The sequence below is a fragment of the Ictidomys tridecemlineatus genome, chromosome 12, assembly GCF_052094955.1.
Source record: "Ictidomys tridecemlineatus isolate mIctTri1 chromosome 12, mIctTri1.hap1, whole genome shotgun sequence".
Lineage (NCBI taxonomy): Eukaryota > Metazoa > Chordata > Mammalia > Rodentia > Sciuridae > Ictidomys > Ictidomys tridecemlineatus.
In genome coordinates, this window is record NC_135488.1 from 41103895 (window position 1) to 41127124 (window position 23230).

Here is a 23230-nt window from a genome sequence, read left to right on the forward strand (position 1 = left end):
ATCCCCTTGGCACGAGGCATGCATGCTAACATAACAGCGGAAAGCAGGACGTGTTACAGCACGAATCATGAGGACAGGCTGACCTGCAGCACACAGGGAGCTGCAGGCCAGGAAAGAGCTGCCCCATAGGCAGAGCTGATACAAGTCCCAGCGAAGCCTCGGCCTGTTCACAATCAGTGTGTGCTACCTCAGTTTCCTAAGGCAGAGGTAAAAAATATGGGAAGGTGTCCAAAACAAGAGTTCGAACAAAATGTGAACGATCTGTACTTCCACTATTTAAAGTTAGCTTGTTCTCTAAAAAATGTGAGATGGACAAGGCAGTGGGGTATGTTCAAGTTCTGAGAAGGAACCTGGATAATACATGTCCCTCCTTATCAAAAAGGATTTGGTCCTGCAGTCGGGTGGTGATGGCCATCTGTATGCATTCCACAGAACAGCAACAGTCTCTCCCAGGCCCAGCAACCCTGGAGGACACTTTTCTCACCCACCCTCTTTCTCAAGACTTCCCTACGCACAAAGAACAAGGAAGGGGACCAGTGCTTCTGCACTGCCAGCTCTCTTTTGCTCCCCTCCCTTCCAAGAAGCCTCTTCAGACTCATAAATCTCAGCTCAGGGATTTATGTTCTGACTCTGAGAAGCACTCTGTCTGGATGGAGCGCTTTACATTGGAATAGATTTTTGAGAATTTTCTTCTCTAAGTTTTTGCTCCACAGTTAGAAACACTACTGTCCTTAATTTCCTGAAGGCCTTGAACATGATCTTAAGGGAGCCAGGCACAGAGCTTACGTCGCGTGAGGACAATTTCATGTGATGTCTTGCCAGAAATGATAAACCATGGCAGCTTGATAAGCAAATCTCAGAGTTCAGATTTCAGAAGTAGTCGACTTTCAGCCTGCCTGTCCAAGCACTTCTGAGGCCACAGCTGACCCTGCAGAGATGCTGACACCATAAACGGGTCTGATTTCCACCACCACGATGCCCCTTCTGCTTCAAAGGACAGATCACAGTTACTCCTCTCTCTGAAGAACTGTGAACTGTACTCAGATCAGTCCCAGGAGTCGTGGATGTGCACACACTATGGTATTAACCTATTCAGAGGATAATCACAGCTGAGTACACACACACACACACACACACACACGCCTTATGGCTTACATTTAAAAGAGGAAACCAAAGTCTGCTAGAACCAGTAAAACTCGAATACACTGGACACTATGCTCAAAACTCTTGTTTGGTGAGTCGTATTATATTGAAGGTATATTTAGAAAGATGTCTATGAAAGCAGTTAAGTCTTTCCATAAGTGCACACAAGCAGTCTGCCTTGTATGGTGAAAATGGTCTGGTCCTTCCAGGCAGGCCCATCCCAAACAAAAACCCCCAATCTGCTGCCTGTTGGAAGTGGATCTGCTGCCACTAGGCAGGTGGCTTCATCCATTAGGTTCCCTTCACACCCACAAAACTCATCTCACTCAAGCACTGCAGTTTTCTTTTTGATTCAGCTTGTAAGTGCCTTAAAAGCTTTTCAGAGATGAGCTCGGTGCCACTGCCTGCAGCAGAGATGACCTTGGGATTATATGCTTTACAAAGAAAAACTAATCGACCAACAAAAGGCTTCTCCAGAAACCAGGTGCCTGTCATGCAGAGAACACTGAGTGCTTTGGACCCAGACAGCTCCAAACTAAGTCAATCACCAGGCCCTTTTTCATGAGCAGAATGGAAAACTGGTAGAGAAAAGCATGTCTGAGTCTCTAAAATAGAAAAAGGGGAACCCAGTGAAGGGGAAAAACAACTTTCATGAACTAAAACCCACTTTACTGACCCCCCCATCTCCAGGAGAGTAAGTGGTTACCCGGGACAGATAGTACAGCGAACACAGGTTTACAAAGACTGTGGGTAGCGAACCTTACACCAAATCATATCCATCCCGCTTAATATGAAGCCCCAAACACCCTTTTCTATTTCAGGGACATTCACATGCTTTGAAAAGGGAATGGCCCCCCATGCAAACTACATAGAGCAGCCCTCCTCTGGTGGGGGCACTTTCCAAAACCCATGGACACTGAAATCTCGGGTGGTACTGAGGCCTGCTGCGCCTGTTTTTTCCTATATGAGATAAAGTTTAACTTGTATGTTAAGCATGGTAAGAGATTACTAACCAAAGGTAATACTGATCAATTATAACACTGCACTATAATAAAAGTTAACTTAAGACTTATGAATAGTTTATTTCCAGAATTTTTTGTGAAGCATTTTCTGACCTCTGTGGACAGTGGGTAACTGCAACCGTGGATAAGGGTGAGTACGGTACCTTCACTGTTTTCTCCTGGAGCTGCCCAGGCCCCGCAGCGCCTGCAGCAGAGGGCACTTACCGAGGACTCGCTGTCTCTAATGAGGAAGTCGCCCTCCACGCCCCGCTCGTTGAGGGCGCACTCAGCCTGGTGCCGCGTCACGTTGCCGTAGTACCATTCCCGGCCTGCGAAGCGCCCGCTGGACGAGGGCCCGGTGTAGCTGATCTTCGGGGCGTGCGAAGGGTGCAGGGCTGGCCCGTCATTGAGGACCACCACGTAGTTTTTGGGGACCAGGCCGACCTGACCCCGGGCGTTTTTGCATTTCCACCACTCTGGGTCGTTCTCGGGCTTCTCGATCACCTCCATGGTCTCTCCTTTGTCAAAGTTGAGCTCCTCCTCGGTGACGGAGCTGAAGGGGTACAGCGTCTGCACCACGTGCAGCACCCGGGCACCCTGGCCGTTGCTCAGGGAGGCGCCCTTCCGGAGGCTCAGGAAGCTCGGGGACTCGGCGGCAGCCTCGTCCGCCTCCTCCAGCACATAGTTGGAGGGGAACCAGCCGATCTGCCCGTTGAAGCTGCCCCGCCACCAGCCGTCACTGCATTTCTCCATGACGGTGACGCGCGAGCCCTTGACCAGGGACAGCTCGTCCTCCCTCTCGGCCACGTAGGCGAACTTGACAAAGGCGGGGATGTTGAGGTCATAGATGCGGTCAGCGCCACTGCCATTGGAGGGGTATTCGGCGTCCGTGCTGGGCGTCGGCGATGCATCCCTGGCGCTCGGCTTCCTGCGGGTCTTGCCGAGGCCTGCGGAGACACAGCAAGGGCTCAGTGGGCACCAACTCCTACTCTGCAGCCTCGGGTGCACCGCCCCGTGTCGGTACATCAGGAGGCAGCATATGGACAGTTGCCAAAGCCAAAGACCATCAGAAAAATAAAATGCTGACAGCTGCATGGTGAAGATGAGACTTAACTAGAACTGACCTACCCTTTACGCATTAAAAAATGCCGGAGTACCTCTAACAAAAGATAACAATAAACACCCTGGAAAGCTTCGTTTAACTCTGAAAGGACCATTCAGTTTTGTAGAAACCCTGGACTTGTCAATAAATGTAGGCACAGATGAAACGTCTTCTGCATTCTTGCCAGGCAGGAAGTGGACTGAAAGATCTAAATTTAAAGACCCATCCAACTCTACCTGGGTCAAGTCTCAGTCAGCAGAACTTGCAGTCTCTAGCCTGCATCTCCTCCTCTCCACTCCTGGGCCAATCTGTCTTCCCAGGCTGCCTGGTGGCATGCTGGCCCTTCTGAGCAGACACCCAGAGACTTCTTTTATTCCCCTTCTGTACTTTGTCTTCTCTCAAAACAATGGCCTAATTTCCCAGTGTTATGACTTGAATTAGAAAAAATTAGCTGATGTGTTAAATTGGAAGCAGAATTTTTCATACTGTGGTTCAAAGCCCACAGGTGGGTCACTGAATTGACTGAATGGGTTGCAACCAGCTTGCAGGTATATACTGGGTTTAAGGGAATAAAACAGAAAATCTCCAAGTGCATCAAAAATAGGACAAGGTTGGTTTCCTTAGCCACATGTGTGAATCGGTGTCAACTTGCAATGAGAAACATATTCCTTTCTGTGAGGAAAAAAGTGTGAAAAGTCTGAAAGAAAAAAATGTCTTAAACTAATCAAAATGCACAGAATTCCAGGACATTCTAGGGGAAGAAAGCTTAGTGGTCCCTGGAGCTGGGTACAAACCACAAACCCAGGGAGGGCTGGCCTTGTGTCTCAGCTTTTCCTGAGATATGGCTGCAGGCTCACCAGTCCTGTCAAGGTATAGGTTTTGAAGGTATGGAAACTACAGGCATTTAAGGTTACCTTTCTCCCTCAAAAATGTTACCAAAGGACTTTAATGGGTAGCTTATCTCCCTCTCCTTTTATTCCTTAGCCTGAAGTAAAGACAGGCTGTTCTTAAGGACTAGTTTTCCTTCCACCACATTGCAGTGGGCAGGAGGTCAAAAAAGTTACAAGTTGTCTAGTGAGCATCCTCAGCTGTGCAGACTGGGGCTGCTGCCCCAATAGCAGGCCGCTCAGGCCTGAGACCCTGCAGCCCCGGACACAAGCCCAGCTCAGAGCCCGGAGGCATGTGGAAGACATGGTCAGTCACGTGGGATTTAAAGTCAATACACCAATTCATTTGAACTAATGGTGTTTGCTGCTTCACAGACAGTAAAGGATGAGCAACTCTAATGCAACAATCTGAAACCCAAAGTGCTCCAAATTCTGAAGCTCTGCATCAATAACATGCCACAAGCAGAAAATTCCTCACCTGACCTCATGTGATGGGTCAGTCAAAATGCACACACTAAAAAATATCGTATAAAACGTTCTCCAGGTCATGGTATAAGTTGTACATAAAATACAAATAAATTGTGTGTTTAGTCAGACTGGGGTCCTATCTGCAAGATATCTCATTATGTAGATACAAATATTCCAAAATCCAAAATAAATCCTAAATCCAAAACACTTTTGGTCCCAAGCATTTCAGATATGGAATACTTAAATTTCTGCCCAGAAGACAGCACTGCCAGAAGCTCATCAAAGAGGAAATAAAGACCCTCACCAGAGGGCAGGCTGAAAGAGCATGACCAAGCAGAGCAGCATATAACTTTTAGATATCAAAAATGTCAAGAAATAACATTTAGAGCCAGAAACAGTGAGCCATCCCTGCAATCCCAGCTACTTGGAGGGGCTGAGGCAGAAGAGTCACAAGTTTGAGTCTAGCCACAGCAACTTAGTGAGACCCTATCTCAGAATAAAATAAAAAGGGAGGAGGGTATAGCTCAGTGGTAAAGCACCCCTGGGTTCAATCCCCCAAGCACTGCAAAGAAAAAAATAAATAGGAATATTATTTTAATAAACTTTGTCAAATGTGTGACTCATAAAAATGACTGGAGAAAGTCTTGAGAGAACAATTTCAGAGTACACATCAGGACAGAAAGATAGAGGAGCCCGGACAAGGAGAAAAAACCAATACGAGACACTGGCCATTGCAGTATGTTTTCAAAGATACTTCAAAATTGACTTGTTGATTATGCTACTTCACTGCTTTGTTTCAAATCAAAATAATTTAATTTGGCCACTGGTGACTCTGAATGAAGACAGTCATACTTCCTGCCCTCCTAGAGCTCAAAGACTAGAACACTCTACATATCAAACATGTGAAGCAAAAACCTGGCTCCAATGTGACCTTATAGTCTTTGAGCCCCTTTTAAGGGAACTGGAATGACCGCCAGTGCAGCCCTGGAAAGAATCCTGAGCAGTTGTGTGCTCTTGATTTTGTGTGCCTTTGTTTCCTTAACTTTAAAAAGGGGACAGCAATGGTCCTGCTGTCTTAGTCTGCTTGGGCTGCCACAACAAAGTGCCACACTCTGGCAGCTCACTGTTCTGGAAGCTAAACATCCAAGATCAAGGTGCTGGAAGGAGTGGTTTCTTCTGAGGCCTCTCTCCTTGGATGGTAGAGTGCATCTTCTCCCTGAAACCTCACAGGTCGCCCCTATGCAGTGACTGAGTGCTCATCTTTTCTTATAGACCAGTCACAATGGATTAGAGCCCACCTTCATGATCTTGACTCAATTACCCCTTTTAAAGTCCCCGTCTCTACAGCCACATTCCAAAGTACTGGGGATTAGGACTTCAACATGTGAATCTGGGGGTAGGGGTATATAATTCAGCCCATCACAGGTATCTAAGTTCTAAGGATGTACATGAAACACACGAACTGTTCTATGAAAAAAATATTATTATCTGTACTAACAAGTTGGAACTTTGAATTTCTTTTTTTCTCAGAACAATATTGCACCAAAAGACAGCCCAAGTTCTCTTTACAGACTCTGGGCCATGATCGCATTGGTGCCAGATGGCCACCAAGATAGAAGGCATTCCTGCCGGGCGTTTGGCACATGGAATCGGACATTCTCCCATGGCAGGATGCCATATGTAGCTACTGGTGCAGTGAAATTCAAGAGGCAGCAGCTGTCTGGGGATAGAAATTGACATTATCTGAGCCCTCACGACAGTCCTGGGATGAGGTCATTTTCTGTAGATGAGAAAACTGAGGCTGAAAGAGGTCAGGGAACCAGCTGAATGCACCAGCCAATAGAGAGATACAGACCCGTGTACCCAATAATGAGCCTATTTAATCCATAATAGTCAAGATGCACAGCTCTGTCGGAGCTGGTGTAGAGCATGTTTTCTATAGAAAATGCTCCCAAGACTGTGAATTGGAGTGTCAAGGTCCTGTCCCCCTCCCTAACCACTTGCCTGCCCAAGCAGAGATGTTTCCTCTGATTCTGGGAAACAAAAGAGTCCCTGTGTCCCCAGGTGGAAGTGAGCTGAGATGCAGTATTTGGAATAAGAGATGTAGAGGTGAGTCACAGGTGGGAGCCCTGGAAGAGCAGGGGGGCCTACTGGGAGGGGCTGAGGGGTGGGTGCTGGGTGGGCAGTGTGTGAGTGGGGCAAAGTCTTGGGCTACTGAGAAAAGGAATCCCTTTTTTTCTTGCAGTCTTCTCCTTACCCTAATCCTGCCCAATGGCCAGAGCCACGGTCATCTGGAACAGAAGGGACCAGACCCTTCATGCTGGCAAAGCAAGATGTAGTTTGCTCCACCCTCCCCACTGCTGAGGATGCTGGAGGAACACAACAAAGCAGCTTCCTGGGGGAGGAAGTGACAGAGGTGGTTAAGCAATGTCCCAGGGACAAGAGGAGAAAGGCAAATACTCCAACAGTGAGGGTGGCCTTCCTTTCTATATGATGATAACCGTGTAAACTGCAATGTGAGCGGCAGGCCAGCCTGCAAGCGCATGACCTATGTGGGACCAGGCTACGGGGGCTCAGTGACTCCCTGTCACTCTTCTTCACCTGGAGCTGGAACTTAGCCTGCCTGTGTGTCTTATAGACGGGGACAGTGCTGCTGAGCATGTGAACATGGGGGAGTAAAATTCAGCTCAGCACTAGACCCGAGTCCCTGGATTGTACCCAGGGGCCTAGACGCCAGTGAATGGCTCTAATTTGAAGGCAAACCTGTGACCTTGAAGGTAAAGAGGGAGCATGGGAATTCCACTGTTTCCTCACTTTCTCTTTCTCTCTCTCTCTCTCTCTCTCTCTCTCTCTCTCTCTCTCTCTCTCTCTCTCTCTCTCTCTCGTGTGTGTGTGTGTGTGTGTGTGTGTGTGTGTGTACGTGTTTTTCCTGAGCATCCGCTTTACCTCTATTCTTTCACTGAAGTCCTATCATTTACTTCTTCTAGTTGTAATGGAAGCACAATTTGAACTCCAATGTGGTTTTCATTTTAACAAGGTACCATGACATTTTTCCTCCTATAATTTGACGTATGTGCTCAACAAGAGAGGCAGGCCCTCACACCCACTCCTCACTCAGTCCACGCTTACCTACCAGAAACAAACCAAAAGTAACCCCAATGTGGCCTCACGAGAGCTTCTAACCAGCCTTTATGTACACTTCATGTGAGGAGAACAAGTACATCCCAGGGCTGTCTGTAGCAAACTGCCCACTTTGGGCCCAATGATGAATTCCTGATGCAGCCTTGGCCCAGGATGGACGGACCACAAACATGTGCTTCAGGCAGAACCACTGTCTCCACTGTCTCTGTACGTGAGCCCTCGCCCAAGAGAACACCCAGATAGCCCAACGTCTGCCATCTGTGTACTTACCCAGGTGTGGGGTACACTAATGTTCTAGCCAGACATTAGGTGAGAATTAAAAAGATACGTTCTTGTTTCAAGTCTCACTTTAGCCAGAAAATCCCACTGTACAGAATTCACCTAGTATATGAGCATTTGGTTGGGGGTATCCCTGCAACATGCTTTAGTAAACTGTATTATGGATGAGAATGTCTAGAATGTGACTGTTATCAAATCTTCCTAATTGCTGGCAAGCTGTGTGTAGGTCAGGAGAAGTGACATTTTATTTTTTCAAAGTAATGACTTTATATATGGCTTGCTCAATAATGTATAAGCTACAACACCTCTGCATGAAAAAAGAACAAAGAAAGAATGGATATCACCGTGAAAAAACAAAACAGAATATAGCAAGATTCTGTTTCCTGGGGCATGTGCTCTACAGCGAGCAGGATTTTAATGCCTACATTAAAGATTAGGCTCAGACACAACCTCAATCTCCTTAAACTGATCATCATAAAATTACAGTGTTGGGCTGGGAGTGCAGCTCAGTGGTAAGAGTGCTTTATAACATGCGTGAAGTCAGGGGTTTAATCCTTAGAACTAATTTTTTTTTTTTTTAAACTAGAGTGTTTAAGATGGAGAAGAAATTCCACTGTGTTACCCTGATTTGTTCAGGCAGCTCTAAGGGAACACCACAGAGTGGGTGGCCTATACAAAACCGGAAGTTTTCCCCCAGTTCTGGAGGCTGGCGTGTCTAAGATCAAGGTCCTGACAGATTTGGTGGCTGGTGAGGGCACCTTCCTGTGACTCACATGGTGAAGGGGGAGAGCGTCTTTCTGGAGCCTCTCTGTGAGGGTTCCACTCTAAATGACTAATAGTCTTCCAAAGGCTTTACCTCCTAACATCACCACATTGGTGGTTTGGACTTCAACATGTGAATCCGGGGGACACAAAAACATGCAGACCAGAGCAGCTTGGCTAGAGCTTTCCAGGCTGCTGCTGTGGAGACTGGGCACTGGGGTCTCAGGTATGCATTGCCAGGAGACAGGGAAGGGCAGGAGATCCTGTACCCACATTTCTTCACCTCAAGCAGTTGCCATGGTGTTTGCATGCAGGATCCTGGGTGGGAAGGTGATCAACCAAGTGCTCTGCAGTTGAGACAGGTGACAAAGCCTAGAAGGGCCAGCCTGAGCAGAGTAGCTGACTAAGATGAGTGGGGTTTGTGGCCAGGGAAGGGTGTGATCAAGCTGCTTAACACATCCACCACTGTAGCCATCACACACAAGACCAGCCTCAATTTGTGCAATCACTTTATCCATGTTTAATACTATTACTGATAAAATAATGTGCACTACAGGAATGATATTTCTTGCTCTACGAGCAGACAGATGGCAGCATTTTAAGTGGCAAGTAGCGGAGCTGCATTAAAAGGTAAACTACACTACACTGCTTTTGTGATGATTTTTCTGGCATTGGGCTATTAGATCTTTGAGTTACATTTTTTATTGACAATAATAAGTACATTTTAACTTTGCCGAATAAAATTACATACATTAAAGATTGAGTTCTAATAAAAGCTTGAACATGTCATACATTATTAATGTTAGCAATTTTAAAGTCAAAATCTTTTATATACTCCTCCGAAGATGAAGGGATGTTATAACAGACGCCTTTAAAACCTGCTCTGACTGTCATCTTCCAGCTGGAGTTCTGGAGATTTAAGATAAAACGTCAAATGAATTTGATAGTTCGGAAATATATTCAAGCCAATTCATTTAGACAAAGTGCACTCAAGGTTTTAAGAGCTCTATAGCAAAATCATTTAACTTCTGCTACTAATCAGATCTGTAATGTCAACCAGGTTTAACTAGAAACTTACTTGTTCTTAATATACTATTTATATTGAGTTATGACTAGAGGTTAATCTGTGGGGATTTCCTCCCTTCAGGATAAGGACTTACTTGTAAAGCCAACTAATAATAATAATAATAATAGTAATAATAATAATAATATTACAGTGCTGGGATTGAACCCCAAACCTTGTGCATGCAAGGCAAGCACTCTACCAACTGAGCTATATTCCTAACCTCCCAACCCAAAATTATGAAAAGCCTTTATTATCAAATGCCAAGAAGATTTGACTAAGATACAAAGTGACCAAAGCAAATTTTCACATAAGTGTTAGGATATACTCAATATTTGGCTTCTAATAGCCTTTTGCGTTGATTTGTGTATAGTTTTCCAGGTATGCTAGTAAGATCAGTTTCCACTTATTTAGAGAGTATCCAGTCTAAAAATTTATCATTAAAATATGAGAATTAGTAAAAAGACAAAACTCAAATTTACTAAACACTTGGGGACTTTTAGACAGGGTGACCATGTCAGATTACTGCAGTGATTCTGCTGCTTTACTCTGGCCAGCACCCTTCATTGCTTCTCTTGTTCAACAAAACTCATCTCTTCCAAGGGTCTTGTTCCACCTGGCTTACCATCCACATGTGCCTTTTCCACCCCTGCTGGGCCCAGAGAGACCCATGATTCCTGTGAGGTCCCAGCACTCTTGGGACTGTGCCACAGTCAAGGGTAAAATACTGTCTCCTGGAGACTAGGGGCGGGGGTGAGGGCGGGGGTGGGAGGCTGCTAGGGTTGTGATTCAGCGGTAGAATGCATGCCTAGCATGTGTGAGACCCTGGGTTCAATCCTCAGTACCACATAGAAATAAATTAAATAAAGGTATTGTGTCCAACTACAGCCAAAAACATAAATATTAAAAACAAAAATTGAAAAAACAAAAAAAGAAAAGAAAAAATGACAGGGCAGATGTGAGCAGAATAAAGTCCGAGAAAAACAGAACCCCCACTATGAACAGACCCCCTGAATCCAAAACATTTCCAATGATGTGAGCTTACTTTAATTTTTTTTTTCTTTAGCTACATTTGGCTAACTTTTGGCCCCTCAATTAAGAGCCCTTAAAAAATAAATCTACCCGTCACACACCCTCACTTTCTTCCCTCCCATTTTCCTAAAGGTCCAGCCTTTTGACTCCCACTTGAAAAGGGGTTTTCTATGGGTAAGTTGAAAAGGGCATGGCACTTGTTTTGGGCTACCCAGGTTGGGTGAGGGAGTGGGGGTGAGTGGTAGCAGGATGGGATGATGCCCACTCATGGAATCCATAAGCTGAGGGGATGGATGGGGCACGTGTTTCCTAGGCTCAGAGGATCTTGGGTGTAAAGGATTTACTGCAAGGGCTGTCATGAGAAATCTGTGGTGCTGAGTGGCCCCAGTCACCAGGCCTCACCCACCAATGCAGTCCAACTCTAGTGTCTTGTGATTCTCAGGTCTGGCTGCAGATGGGCACCAATGAATTCACCATGGCCAGTAGCGTAGGTACCAGCTGTCAGAGAAATGCCAACAGTGCCTCAAGAAAGTGGGACAGGCTCTTTGATACAAACTGATTTCAAACAAAGTCAAATTCAAGTCAAAATGGACTCACAAACAAAAGCTATCAATTTCTTCTGTCACAGAAATGCTCAAGGATGTCACTAACTGCTTGCTTACAAGGCAGTGGGAAGAGGGATGTGGAAGGAAAAGGTGCTTTCCTGGCAATCAGGCCAGGACACCAGATACATCTGGCCTGGCTCAACTCATCTGCAGCAGTCACTGGGGGTACGCAGAGGACACACACATGCTCAGTGTTTGCACCCTGAAAAGAACATTCTGACTGTAGTCACTGCCCAAATAGTATGAGCTTAGGCAAGAGACAAGGGGACAAGTTCACTTTTTCTGAGGTTTCTGCAAACTTTCAGAGTCTTTCTTAATAAGAAATGGCACTTGAGGGGCAAACTCTGACTACAGCTGACCTCCCGTGCCTTCTGAAGCACTGTGCTAGACACAGCCAAGAATTCATGGAGACTCCAAGCTGCGCCTTTCCTCTTCCTTTCTTCCCTATGCTCTTAAGAATGACCTATTGTTCATTTATTGCACTGAGTCTTAGATAAATCTTGAAGAAAATGGCCCCCTGACCCTACAAACCTCGCGCACTAGTGCAAGAAAGTCCTTTACACACACACCCAACTTCCAGGTGACCAACTGTAACTAGTGTAATAAGGAAAAGAGGTCTGGCAGGTCCTCTAAGCAGGTGAATTTTGAGTCTGCAGAATGCAGAGGAGCCTGATGAGGACAGAAGTGCACATGGCAGAGAAGGTAGCTGTGGTGCTATGAGCAGGACTTGGAGATGCTCCAAAATATAAGGGAGGCCCCAGGGTGCCCTGTGGAGATTGAGAGCACAGGACACAGACTGGGCTGGCAAGGGCAGAAGCATGGGAAGCTGGCTCCAGAGGCAACTTAGAAACTGCAGAGAGGAGACGAGGCACAGCAGGAGCAAGAGAGTCCAGATGAGGCTGGTAAAACCAAAACAAAAGCTTGTCCATCAACATTCTCTTCCAAGTGTCCTGCCAGCAGGAGCTACTCTCTACCTGGCACTGTGGACTCGCCATTAGAAACAGATATGCTTAAAGGAGAAACTATAAACTCCAAACCACTGCAGACCCAGAGTACCAAGTGCACCCCACCACCCTCCTGGGTCTTCTATGTCTCTTTGGGCACCAACTTCACACTCAAAATCCTGATGATCCTCCAATCCTCAGCTTATGGTCGCTAAGGACCACAGAGTCTCATTCACACTTTCTTAAGTCTGACAGCAAGAGAGGAGAGTATACCCTTTGACAGAATGTGCTACAAACAAAGGAGATGACGAGTTGGGTTAGAACTTGGCCCAGTAACCTTTGTCCCCCCAGTAAGTTAATTCCAGCTTTTACAAATGAAAACCAACATGTTTTCCAAATGCAGAATGGATCCCCATCTCCCTGAGTAGATGGCAGGTGGCAAAGCTGTGGGGAAGGGCCCTGGGTACATGAGCAGGGAGACAGTGTCTTGAGGAAAGCACAGGTCTTTCTTCCACAGCAAAGGAGAGTTCACCCCGCAACCTGCTGAGCACCCAGACCTATAAATAGCACTAAACTGAGTCATGGGATGCCCCTTGAGGGACTGGCCTCATTTAAAGGTCATTCTCCCACGGGCCCCTGCAGTAGCCGCCTCACTTCACTGTGTGTCTCTCCTCCCACAAGATCACCTGTTGTCACTGTGGTGGCCTCAGGGCCCAGCGGGGAACAGGCTTCAATAAATGCCTGCTCAATTAATGAACTCCACTTCCAGTCTCATCCCTGTGATCTCACACACAGTCGCCAGTCTTTCCACACTGGTGTGTAACAATAGCAGCCACAGCATTAGTAGGTAGATCATCACCTCCTGCACACAACACACGAATCTCCCCCTGCAACTGTTCCTTCTAGACCCTACTGCCTGCTGGTGAGGGTGGGAAGGTGCTGGGCTGTCTGATGGCTCCACGGTACACTAATACCCAATCCATCTCCATGTTCTCCATTCCCCACTTCAGCTAGAGATTTACTTTTATTACTTCAAGGTATATGCACCCTACAGTGAAACATCCTAGTGACTGCCATTATCCCCAAGTTCAGGGAGAGGGTACCAAAGGCCAGGAGAGACACCTTTCCCAACAGGTAGACACATCTAGAGACAGAGGTATTGGGGCAAAGGCCTACCCAGGGCCCCACCCTCATGACCATGACATAGGGTCCCCATGTCCAAATCTCATAATATGAATTTCCATCTTTGGTGATAAGAAATCTCATTTCTTTGTGAGCAGAAGACAAATAATATGACTGAATATTTAAGATTGAAAACAAACAAAAAAAATGGTTTAGAAATGTAAGATTTTTCTCACAAATGTGAAAGTCAAACAGTAACACAGATGCCAAGGAAAATAGCTTATTTGCATTATAATTTTTAATTAAAAATACATATTTAGTACCTCTCAACACATATACTGGATCCAGGAGCATGAGCATTTTTGAATATGCAAAAGGGTGTACAAGACGTGACACGGATTAGATGTGACATTCTGAAGCATGACTTCAAGTGCCAATCCACGAGCAAAAGTTTAGCATGCATGCAATTTTTCAAGACTACACCTGCTATATAAAATGAAATGTGACAAATAAAAACAAGTACAGGGACAGCATGTTCATGGCGGAAGAGGCAGGTGGCAATGGCTGGCAAAAACCCAGCTGAGCTGTACTTCAGCTGACTTTCTCAGACCCCACTGGGAACCTGGCTTCCATGTCCTGCAGCTCCTGACCTCTGGAATTCGACAGCATCTCTCTTTATACACTTGTCTTTCCTAACACAGGATGTGGGCAGCAGTGTGGCGTTGTCAGGAGGGAGTCACAGCTGAGGAAAGTACTTAGACCAGTGAATGGCATACAGCAGGAGCACAAATGACAGCCGCCACTGTCAGCAACAGATCAGCTAACTGTTAGGGTAGGGGCAGAGGAGGATCCAGTGGAAGACAGAATAGGTGGGCTTTCTCTTTTTTGGGGGTTGGGTGGATGGGTACTGGGGATTGAACCGGGCATCTAACTACTGAGCTACATCCCCAGCCCCTTTTCCATATTTCATTTAGAGACAAGGTTTTGCTAAGTTGCTTAGTGCTTTGCTAAGTTGCTGAGGCTGCCTTTGAACTTCCAATTCTCCTGTCTCAGTCTCCTCAGCCGATAGGTATATAGGTGTGCACCACTGTGTCTGGTGACATGGGCTTTATTGACAGAGGTGTGTATGCATTTGTTTTGTCCTTAAAATGCTCCTTGGAGACAGGTCTCACCTCCCTCCTGATCTTGGAGTCAGGGGTAGCTAAGATACAAGGCTGTCTGTGAATGTCTCAGAGCGAATGCTCAGTCAACACAAAACAGGTCTGAGTGGAGGGAATAAACCAGTCCAATTGCCCAAGCTAAGGTGGACAGGAGAGCTTGATGGCTCTCTTGCTGCTTTGGATTAGGTGCCAAGTCCTCTGGAACTCCTGGGGCTTCCTACCTGCTGCTTTGATGCACCTGGGCTCTGCCTCAAAGCTCTGGTGGCCTGTGGTGGACCGTGTCCAGCCTGGGGCATGAAGGGCCTGCTCCTGGCTTTGCTGTGACTGACTGCAGTCCTGGCCTAGGCCAACTGCCTGACTTCCACAGAAAAGCCCTGGAGGAGACGACTGCAGGGCCTGTTCCAGAATCCAACAGATCGTGCAGACCACTAAATAGACTTCACTTTTAAAACCTAACCATGTATACTTGAAAGAAAAAAAAAAAAAAAAACACCACAAGGGAATCAAGTGGTCCTTCAGGGCATCACATAGCCAACTTTTGCCATTACTGAGTTTTTCTTATCAGCACACCCGGCTACACATTACAGATGTGATCAACTTGAATTAGTAACGACTAATTGACAATGACTGCATGTTTACTATTATTTGTGCTCTGATTACAAATACCCACTTGTAAATTTTACAAGCTGACCAATCAACTGCCATCTAGGTCCCTTAAAATGGAAGGAATTAAAGGCCATATGTTAAGCAAGATATGACAAACTCAGAGGTCAAGAGTCATGTGTTTTCTCTCAGGTATGGAAGCTAGAGGGGGGAAAGGAAAAGAAGAGGAGGTGGCGGCGGCGGGGATGTCATGAAAAGCAAAGGGAGATCAGTAGAGGAAAGAGACCGGGGATGAATGTGGGGAGGGAGGGGGTGTGCTGGGGAATGATTGGCCAAATTATATTATTATATAGTGTGCACGTATAAATATGTAACAACAAATCCCATCATCATGTATAACTATAATGCACCAATAAAAAAATGTGGAAAGAGGAAAAAAAATACAAATACAAAAGCAAGCAAGATTCTTGCAAACAGCCTGCCTGCTTCCTTGAAGAAAATGCAGGTGCCTTCAAACCTCAAAACCTCACAAGGAGCTGCCCTCCTAGCTTCAAAGGCAGGGAGAACACAGGACAGCCTGGGTGCATTCACACAGCCCATGGATTCAAAAGCAGAGAAGGGGCAGCAAAAGCATCTTGGAGAAACAAACTTCTGGACACAAGGTGACATTTGAGAACATACAGGATGACCTGGAGCACAACTCCCAGCCCCACCTACTCAGGCCAAAGTCCATCCAGCCCTTCCCCACGTGGGCCATCAGGAATCCTTGAATGCCCCCTGCACTCCCCTACAGAGAGCAATGTGAACACAAGGCAGGGGACTGAACAGGACAAGGGCCACCAGCATGAGCTGGGTGAGGCCTGGCTCCAATGCGAGGGTCTCCGTAGTCATCACTGAGCACTATGCCAGTCAACAATGCCCCTCAGAAGCCTTATGTCTGGAACAGACGTTAAAATGGAGTAAAGGAACATTTTAGATATAAGGACAAAACCTAGCCCCGCTGGACCAGGACCAGTTGGTTTTGTGCAGTACAATCCTGTTAATCTATGAAATGCAGTCAGCATATCAGCTGGACCTATTTCCTGAATGCAGAGTGACTCTTCTGTTATTTAAAGATGTAAAAATGCTGGAGACTTGAGAAAGAAGGCCATGGAAGGCACCACTGATGGTGCATTGATAAATCCTTCAGTGATTGTTGATCCTTTTTAGGTACTTGTGGCAGCAAATAAAGCAGTTCACCTCTACTAACTGGGAAAAATGAAGACGAGAACTCTGTTTACTGAAATTATTTTCAACCTTTCCCAAACGACAATATTTCAGAGGCTTTGAAAAAATTTGGTATCTCAGCAGATAATACTTCAATTTTTATTGTTTATGTTGAAGAGGGAGAAAAACAAGTAAATCAAAAATACCTAATATCTCAAGTAGAGGGTCACCAGATTTCTCTGAAAAATCTTCCTGAAATAACTAATATTTCTGAAGTCAAAAAGATTATAAGTGTCTTCACAAGAAGAAAAAATTGGGACATTATTGGGTGGTTATCATTAGTAGAATGTCAACAAAAGATGTTTTATAAAATGTTAGAAATATTAACAGAAATTTTCAGCTTAAAAAAAAAAAACATTGATTTTTCTTTCCCGATTATAAAATTAAAGTTTGTTCATAATAGAAAAAAAATTTTTTTTGAACCTAGGATCTTGTGCATGCTGGGCAAGTGCTCTTATATTATATATATATTTTAAATCACAGAATTAGATTAAAAAAAACTCTCATGATCCTATCAGTTTTACTAATACTGTTACTATTCTTGTTGTCTTCTACTTGTATTTAAACATTTTATTTTTTATATAATGGAAATAAAAATTGCCAACACTTTAAAAAAATCAACAAAACCTAAAAAGGTGGTGGTGGGGGTGCCATACGAGGAAACATAGTCAGAAACGCGTTAGGAAGATTTCACTGGCACTCCCAGGCTGAACTTTTAGTGTAGGATCCTGTATTCTTAAATTTGAGTAACTCTTTGGTGAGGAAGGGCATTCTTTTCTTTAAAAAGCTGAAGAAGACTGAGATGATAAAAAGCAATCAAGATGCCAGTCACTGGGAAATACAGTCATCTCATAGTATCCTCAGAGGATGGTTCTGGGATTCCCCCATGGATACCAAATCCTAGGATGCTCAAGGCCCCTATATAATAGGGCCTGATGTTTGAAAAGATGGCTTTTGACACCTAATATGATATTAAGTGCTGTGTCAATAATTGTTATACTCTGTTGTTAAGGGCATCATGCAATGAGAAAAAAAATGTCTGGACACGTTCAGTACAGAAGCAATTTTTTTCCAGACTCTTTTCAATCTTCTTGCAGTTGCTGGAATCCACAGGTGTGAGATCTGCTGACACGTGGGCCCACTGTACTTGATTTGACCTTCTGTCCCTTGTCAGGACACCAGGGGTTATCACCCAGACTAGTGCCCACTGGCACTCCTGGACACACAAGTTTGGGTTTCACACACCCCACAATCACCTCCACACCTGCTTCTCATGGCTTTATAAGGTATGGACCCCCACCCGGGCCGCCACTTCTCACAGTCTCTTCTGGCTTTTTTGCCCCATTAGTAATTTCTTTCGAAACAATCTGTCTCTATTTTCTCTCTAATTATCCACCCACTAATCTGTTGTGAGTTGTTTTACATTTTTGGTTCTAAATACTTGAAAGCTTATTATATACAAAAACAATTCGGGTTTATTTTGGGTGGCTGGCACACGGCCACTATTGAAGTTTCCATAGTATTCTACAATCTACGCGACAGCCTGTTTCTACTGTGAACCATCTCACAAGACGGAATGGTAATGAATGCTAAATTATGATACATTATATTTAATTCATGTTCACACAATGGTAGATGATACAATGGAAAGGGAGAAAGTAAACCTGAGGTGTTAAGTGCAACTCTGAGAAGCCAGAGTCCCTGTCCTCACGTGCTGAAGAGACAATAAAACAATACTCTGGAAAAGCTGAACATCTGATACAGAATTAAGATACTGGAATTTTTTCTTCCATAAATACAAACTTTTCAAGGAAAAGAGTTGGCTTCCCAGCAAGTGCCAGGATCAAGCACCCTGTAAAAAGCCTGGTATTCTCTGGACTAACTGTCAATATTGATAACAGTCATCTGTAATGTGATCCTGCTGATACATGTGCCCACACACTGGGAAAACAGGACACAAATGTTAACTGCATTTATTTCTTTTTGGCGGGGTACTGGGGATTGAACTCAGGGGCACTCAACCACCAAGCCACATCCCCAGTCCTATTTTGTATTTTATCTAGAGACAGGGTCTCACTGAGTTGCTCAGTGCCTCGCCGTTGCTGAGCCTGGCTTTGACTCATGATCCTCTGCCTCAGCCCCCCAGGGTTACAGGTGCATGCGATTGTACCCGGCCAACTGCATTCATTTATTTCTGAGTGATGAGATCACAAGAGATTCACTTTCTTTTTTATGCTTTTCCATATATTACTTTTTTTTTTTTTTCAAGTTTGCCTGTCTTTAAGGCAAGGGACACCTGATAGTTTTGTAAAACAAAGGCATTTCAGAGCCTATGATCCTGGGGAATGCCTGTTTGCAAAAACTGGGGTCATGAAAAGAAGTCCTGAAGGGCAAAGATGGCTGAGACACTAGGTGTGCACCATCGGTACACGTATGTCTTGAACAGGATTACTGCCCGAATTCAAATCCGATCATGAAAAAGGAGGTGTGTCCCTGGGACCCTCAGCTTCTGAGTCATCTGAATGAAAGGTTCCTGCTCACCTCAGCAGTAAAGAATCAGGCATCGTTATTAATAAGTGAATCCCCTGGGCCAGGACTCACGCTCACTGAAGGGGCTGTTCTCAAGCATTTTTCAGGCTGTGGAAGGGCACAAATAATCAACTATACAGGCGAGGGCCAGGGAGTGACTGAGTTTGTTGATGTCAATGTCATGCAGGAACCAAGAAAGTAGGTGCTATCTCTCTCCTTCTTCCCCTAATCTGAATCCCCAGTTCCTGAGACTAAACAACAGGGGTTGAAGTCTGCCCGACATGGGTTCAAGTTTCAATCCCCTCACATACTGTGCTATGTTCTCAGGGACATTACTTAATTCCTGAGTCTCAATGTCATTACATGAAAGCAAAGTTACTATTATGTGCCTTTTAGGGTTATAGTGAAGAAGTGTGTGTGGGAACCTGGAGCAGTGTCTGATATAAATTCAGTGCTCAAAAGGAACGAGATCATTGTTGTCCATTTATTGGGAAATGCAAGAAAACCCCAATGGGGGATTTGGCTAGGGCTTTTCTGCTTACATGAGCTTTTTGTTTTGTTTCAGGGTGGGACCACACTCTCCTTGGTTGAGGGCACAGATGTTATCATCAGGTCTCTCGTGGGCCTTCGTGCAGGGAAGGCAGCACCGATGGCTTCTGACCAGCCAACTCTTTCCTCCCGTCTGTCTCTTCATAGTAGTATTACACTATGGATATTAACTGTGTCCAAAGTCATCCATTTGCAAAGAAAAGGGGAAGGGTTAAGACCTTAGGTAGAAGTCACAGATCTTTCCTAAAAGTTCACAAGTTCTCGGTTTGGTAGGCCAAAGTCATGTCCAAAGGGGACAGGAAAATACCCAGAAGCAGACAGGAGGCCTGAGGTCACTCCTCAAGATAAGAGGAAGGCATTGCCTCAGAAATGCCAGGTCTTTGCAGCAGCTGCTAGGTAACAACATTTCTATGTTCACATTACCATGTTGTCATTTCCCTCATTTACAAAAATAAAACTTCTGAATCAACAGAAGTATGTACCATGGTCTTAATGTGTCCCCCAAACTCATGTGTTGGAAACTTAATCCCCAATGTAACAGTGTGGCAAGATGGGACCTCCAGGTGATCAGGCCACGGATGGCCCTCACTAATGGTTAATTGCCCTCATCAACGGACTAGTGTGCTCACTGGAGTGGATCAGTTACCATGAGAGTGTGCCCGTTACAAAAGCAGCTCCCTCTTGGCTCTCTGGTGCTTGCTCTCCTGCCCTTCTGCCTTCCACCATGAGATGAAGTACAGGAAGGCTCTCATCAGATATCATCCCACATTCTAGGAGTTCTCCACGTCCAGAGCTGTGAAAAACAAGTTTCTTTCTTTCTCTTCTTCTTCTTTTTTTAAAAATAAATTACCCAGTCTGTGGTATACTAAGATAGGATGTTAGAACAACAATGGGAATTGTGTGTCCCCTGAGCTTGAGATCCAGACCTGCAGCTTCCTGCTCGTCATGTCCACTGGTGTCCTGCCCTCAGTTCAAACTCACAGGGGACCTGTTCTCCTGGCTAGTTTCTCTTCCTGCTTCCCTAATTCTCTTAAGTCTTTCTGCTGTTTGTTCAAGAGCAAAATGCTTGAGTCATCTGTGACTGATCCTTCTACGTGTCCCATACTCAATCAACACAGTGTCCCGGGGTTTTCCTTCAAAAAATCCCCTCTTCTCTGTCACCCTCCATTCCCACTGCTGAGCTCAGGGCTGAAGATGTCATCCCTGAGTGATTCTGAAGACTCATCCCCAGCCTCTGCTGATAGGCTCAGTCCCAGACTGAAGGCTAGGCTCAGGATGCCCAGCACACAATGCCAGGGTCATCTCTACTAGCCAAGTGGAAACCCTTGGGGATTCCCTTTTCAAATCGAATCAAGTCTACAGGCCAGGGCTCGTGCCATGCGGGGTGCCCCAAACACTGAGGCCTCCCCAGGGCTCCCACCAATCGAGTCCACAGGCTCACTTAGTGTCTTCCACACACCCTGCCATGTGAATGGACAGCAGGTGCCCAGGCTGAGGCTCCCCTTGTCAGCCAACCCCAACTCTGTGAGCTTTGACCCTGTCCAGAGTCATGCTTTACATGAATGACCTCCCTTAATTTTCAAAACAGAGACAAGCAGTCACTTTGCCCATTTCATAGATCATGCAAATGAGGCTTAGAGCTCAACATCTTACCCAAAGTCAACCAACCTGCAGGTGACAAAATGCTAGTTGAATGCAGGTATTCTACACTCTAGAGTCCTCATAACCACTATGTCATGCTCCTTTCTGAATATATAGGTGCCACACTAAGCTGTTCAGTCCTAGCATCCACTGAGATAGGCAGCGACAGTGGTACAGTTTGAATGAGGACTACTTTGTGCCACTATTATTTCCCCAATTATATCACAAGTTCAGATAGTCAGGGACAAGACCTTAATCTCCTTTCATATCCCAAACAGACAAAATAATACCAGATCAGGCCCCCATGTCTGATCCAAACATAACCTGTAACACTGGTGACCCCTACATAATGCCGGCACCCCATTTCAAAGTCTTCAGTTATTGTTTTAAAGGTCACTCAGCAGAAAGGCAGTGGCTTAGGAGGGATTTCAAGAGGACGGGGAGAAGAATAATCAACCCGAACTCAGACTTGGCTTCCACAATAACCAGGCTGTGGCATTCACTACCCACATTTCAGTTCTGACCTGAACAGTTCTGCCCTTGTTCAGACCCGTGAGAACATTTATGATCACAATGACAGAGCCACAGTCCCGGAATGCCAAAAAGAGAACTCCCTGACCTCTCTCTGCAACCACAGAAGGCTGGGAGCCCAGGAGCTCCCCAGGGACCCCTACCCTACCTCTGTTAAAACCAAGGGCACAGATGGAACTGGCTCAGCACAGTCTGCGTGGGTCCAGCAAGAAGCAAGGATTTCCTCACTTGCAAGCCTGGAGGTATGGAGACAAGCGTTCAATAATTAGAGAAAATCCTGAGGCAGGTAGTGGGGAACTACTCTGAGGAAGAACCAGCTGGACACACTGACATTTGGTGTTTTCCTCACATTTTAGGTCCAATAGCAGCAGATACTCAAGGATACTCTCTGATCTCCCAAAAGCTTATACCAAACTTAAGTCACTGCAGCACTGTAAATGTCCCCAGAGAGCTGGAAGCCCAGGTCACAATACCTCCTGGGCTATGAGCTCTCTTTATGTCCTGGGGGGATCTCTAAGTCACTCCTTGGTACATCCATGTTTTAATGCAGAGAAGGGGTATAAGAAGTGCAAAGAATGTGACTTGCCCTGACCCATTTGAGATTAAGCTGGTGAGACTACTCATGCCACCCCATGTCATCCCTGAGTGATTCTGAAGACTCATCCCCAGCCTCTGCCCAGAATCACACTGAGCAGGACATTCACTGAGCAAGGACATTCACTGGACCTGGGAATTCTACACTGATACATTATCACCACCCAAGTTTCACAAATTGGGCTTGAGCTTCTCCTCCAAAATGAGGATCGTGGCACTGCAGCGTTCTGCAAGTGCTGCCTCTGGAACAGTCTCCCACCAGATGCACAACCAGGCCTGCCCTCTAATCTAGACGGCCAACTTGGTGTAGAAAAGGTTCAGATTGGAACTGAAGTTCTCTCTGGGCCTCCTAACTACAAATGTTGAGATCTTACGGTGGCCACACAGCCACTCTCAGGCTGAATTTTCTCATCTGTAATTAGCAATGCTATCAAGGCAAGCCTGAGGTAGTATCACCTACATTGATATGAACAATATATGAAAGATATTTTCACAAATTCACGTACAATGTAATAAAAAGCATTTTACTTAACAATTCTGCAAACCTATACCTTTTGATCTGAGTCACACTGACGTGCTTAGTATGAAACACAGGCTCAAGAGCCCCTTACCACTGCCTGACATCCCCAAATCCTTCCTAGATGAAATTCTGGAGTCTTTATTGTTGATATGAAAAATGCATGTAAGGGTAAGCTGCCAGGTGAAGGGCAAAGTTCTCTATGAATTCCAAGCTGTCGCTCTTACTATGATTATCTAATGCAGGCGAGGGCTGCCTGCAGCTAGTGAGCGGGGCAGAGCTTGTCTCCTA

The 23230-nt window shown here is 45.5% G+C and overlaps 1 protein-coding gene and 1 pseudogene across 2 annotated transcripts in view; one reads left to right on the top strand and one right to left on the bottom strand.

The window, feature by feature from the left end:
* The window catches only part of Nck2 (NCK adaptor protein 2), a 143519-nt gene that overhangs the window by 14496 nt on the left and 105793 nt on the right, over positions 1-23230 (bottom strand). For both annotated transcript variants that reach the window (XM_078028726.1, XM_078028725.1), the window contains exon 4: positions 2370-3091. In XM_078028726.1, the coding sequence (XP_077884852.1) occupies positions 2370-3091 (722 nt within the window). The remainder of the gene's footprint in view (positions 1-2369; positions 3092-23230) is intronic.
* LOC101977515 (EKC/KEOPS complex subunit TPRKB pseudogene) lies at positions 16364-16909 on the top strand (annotated as a pseudogene).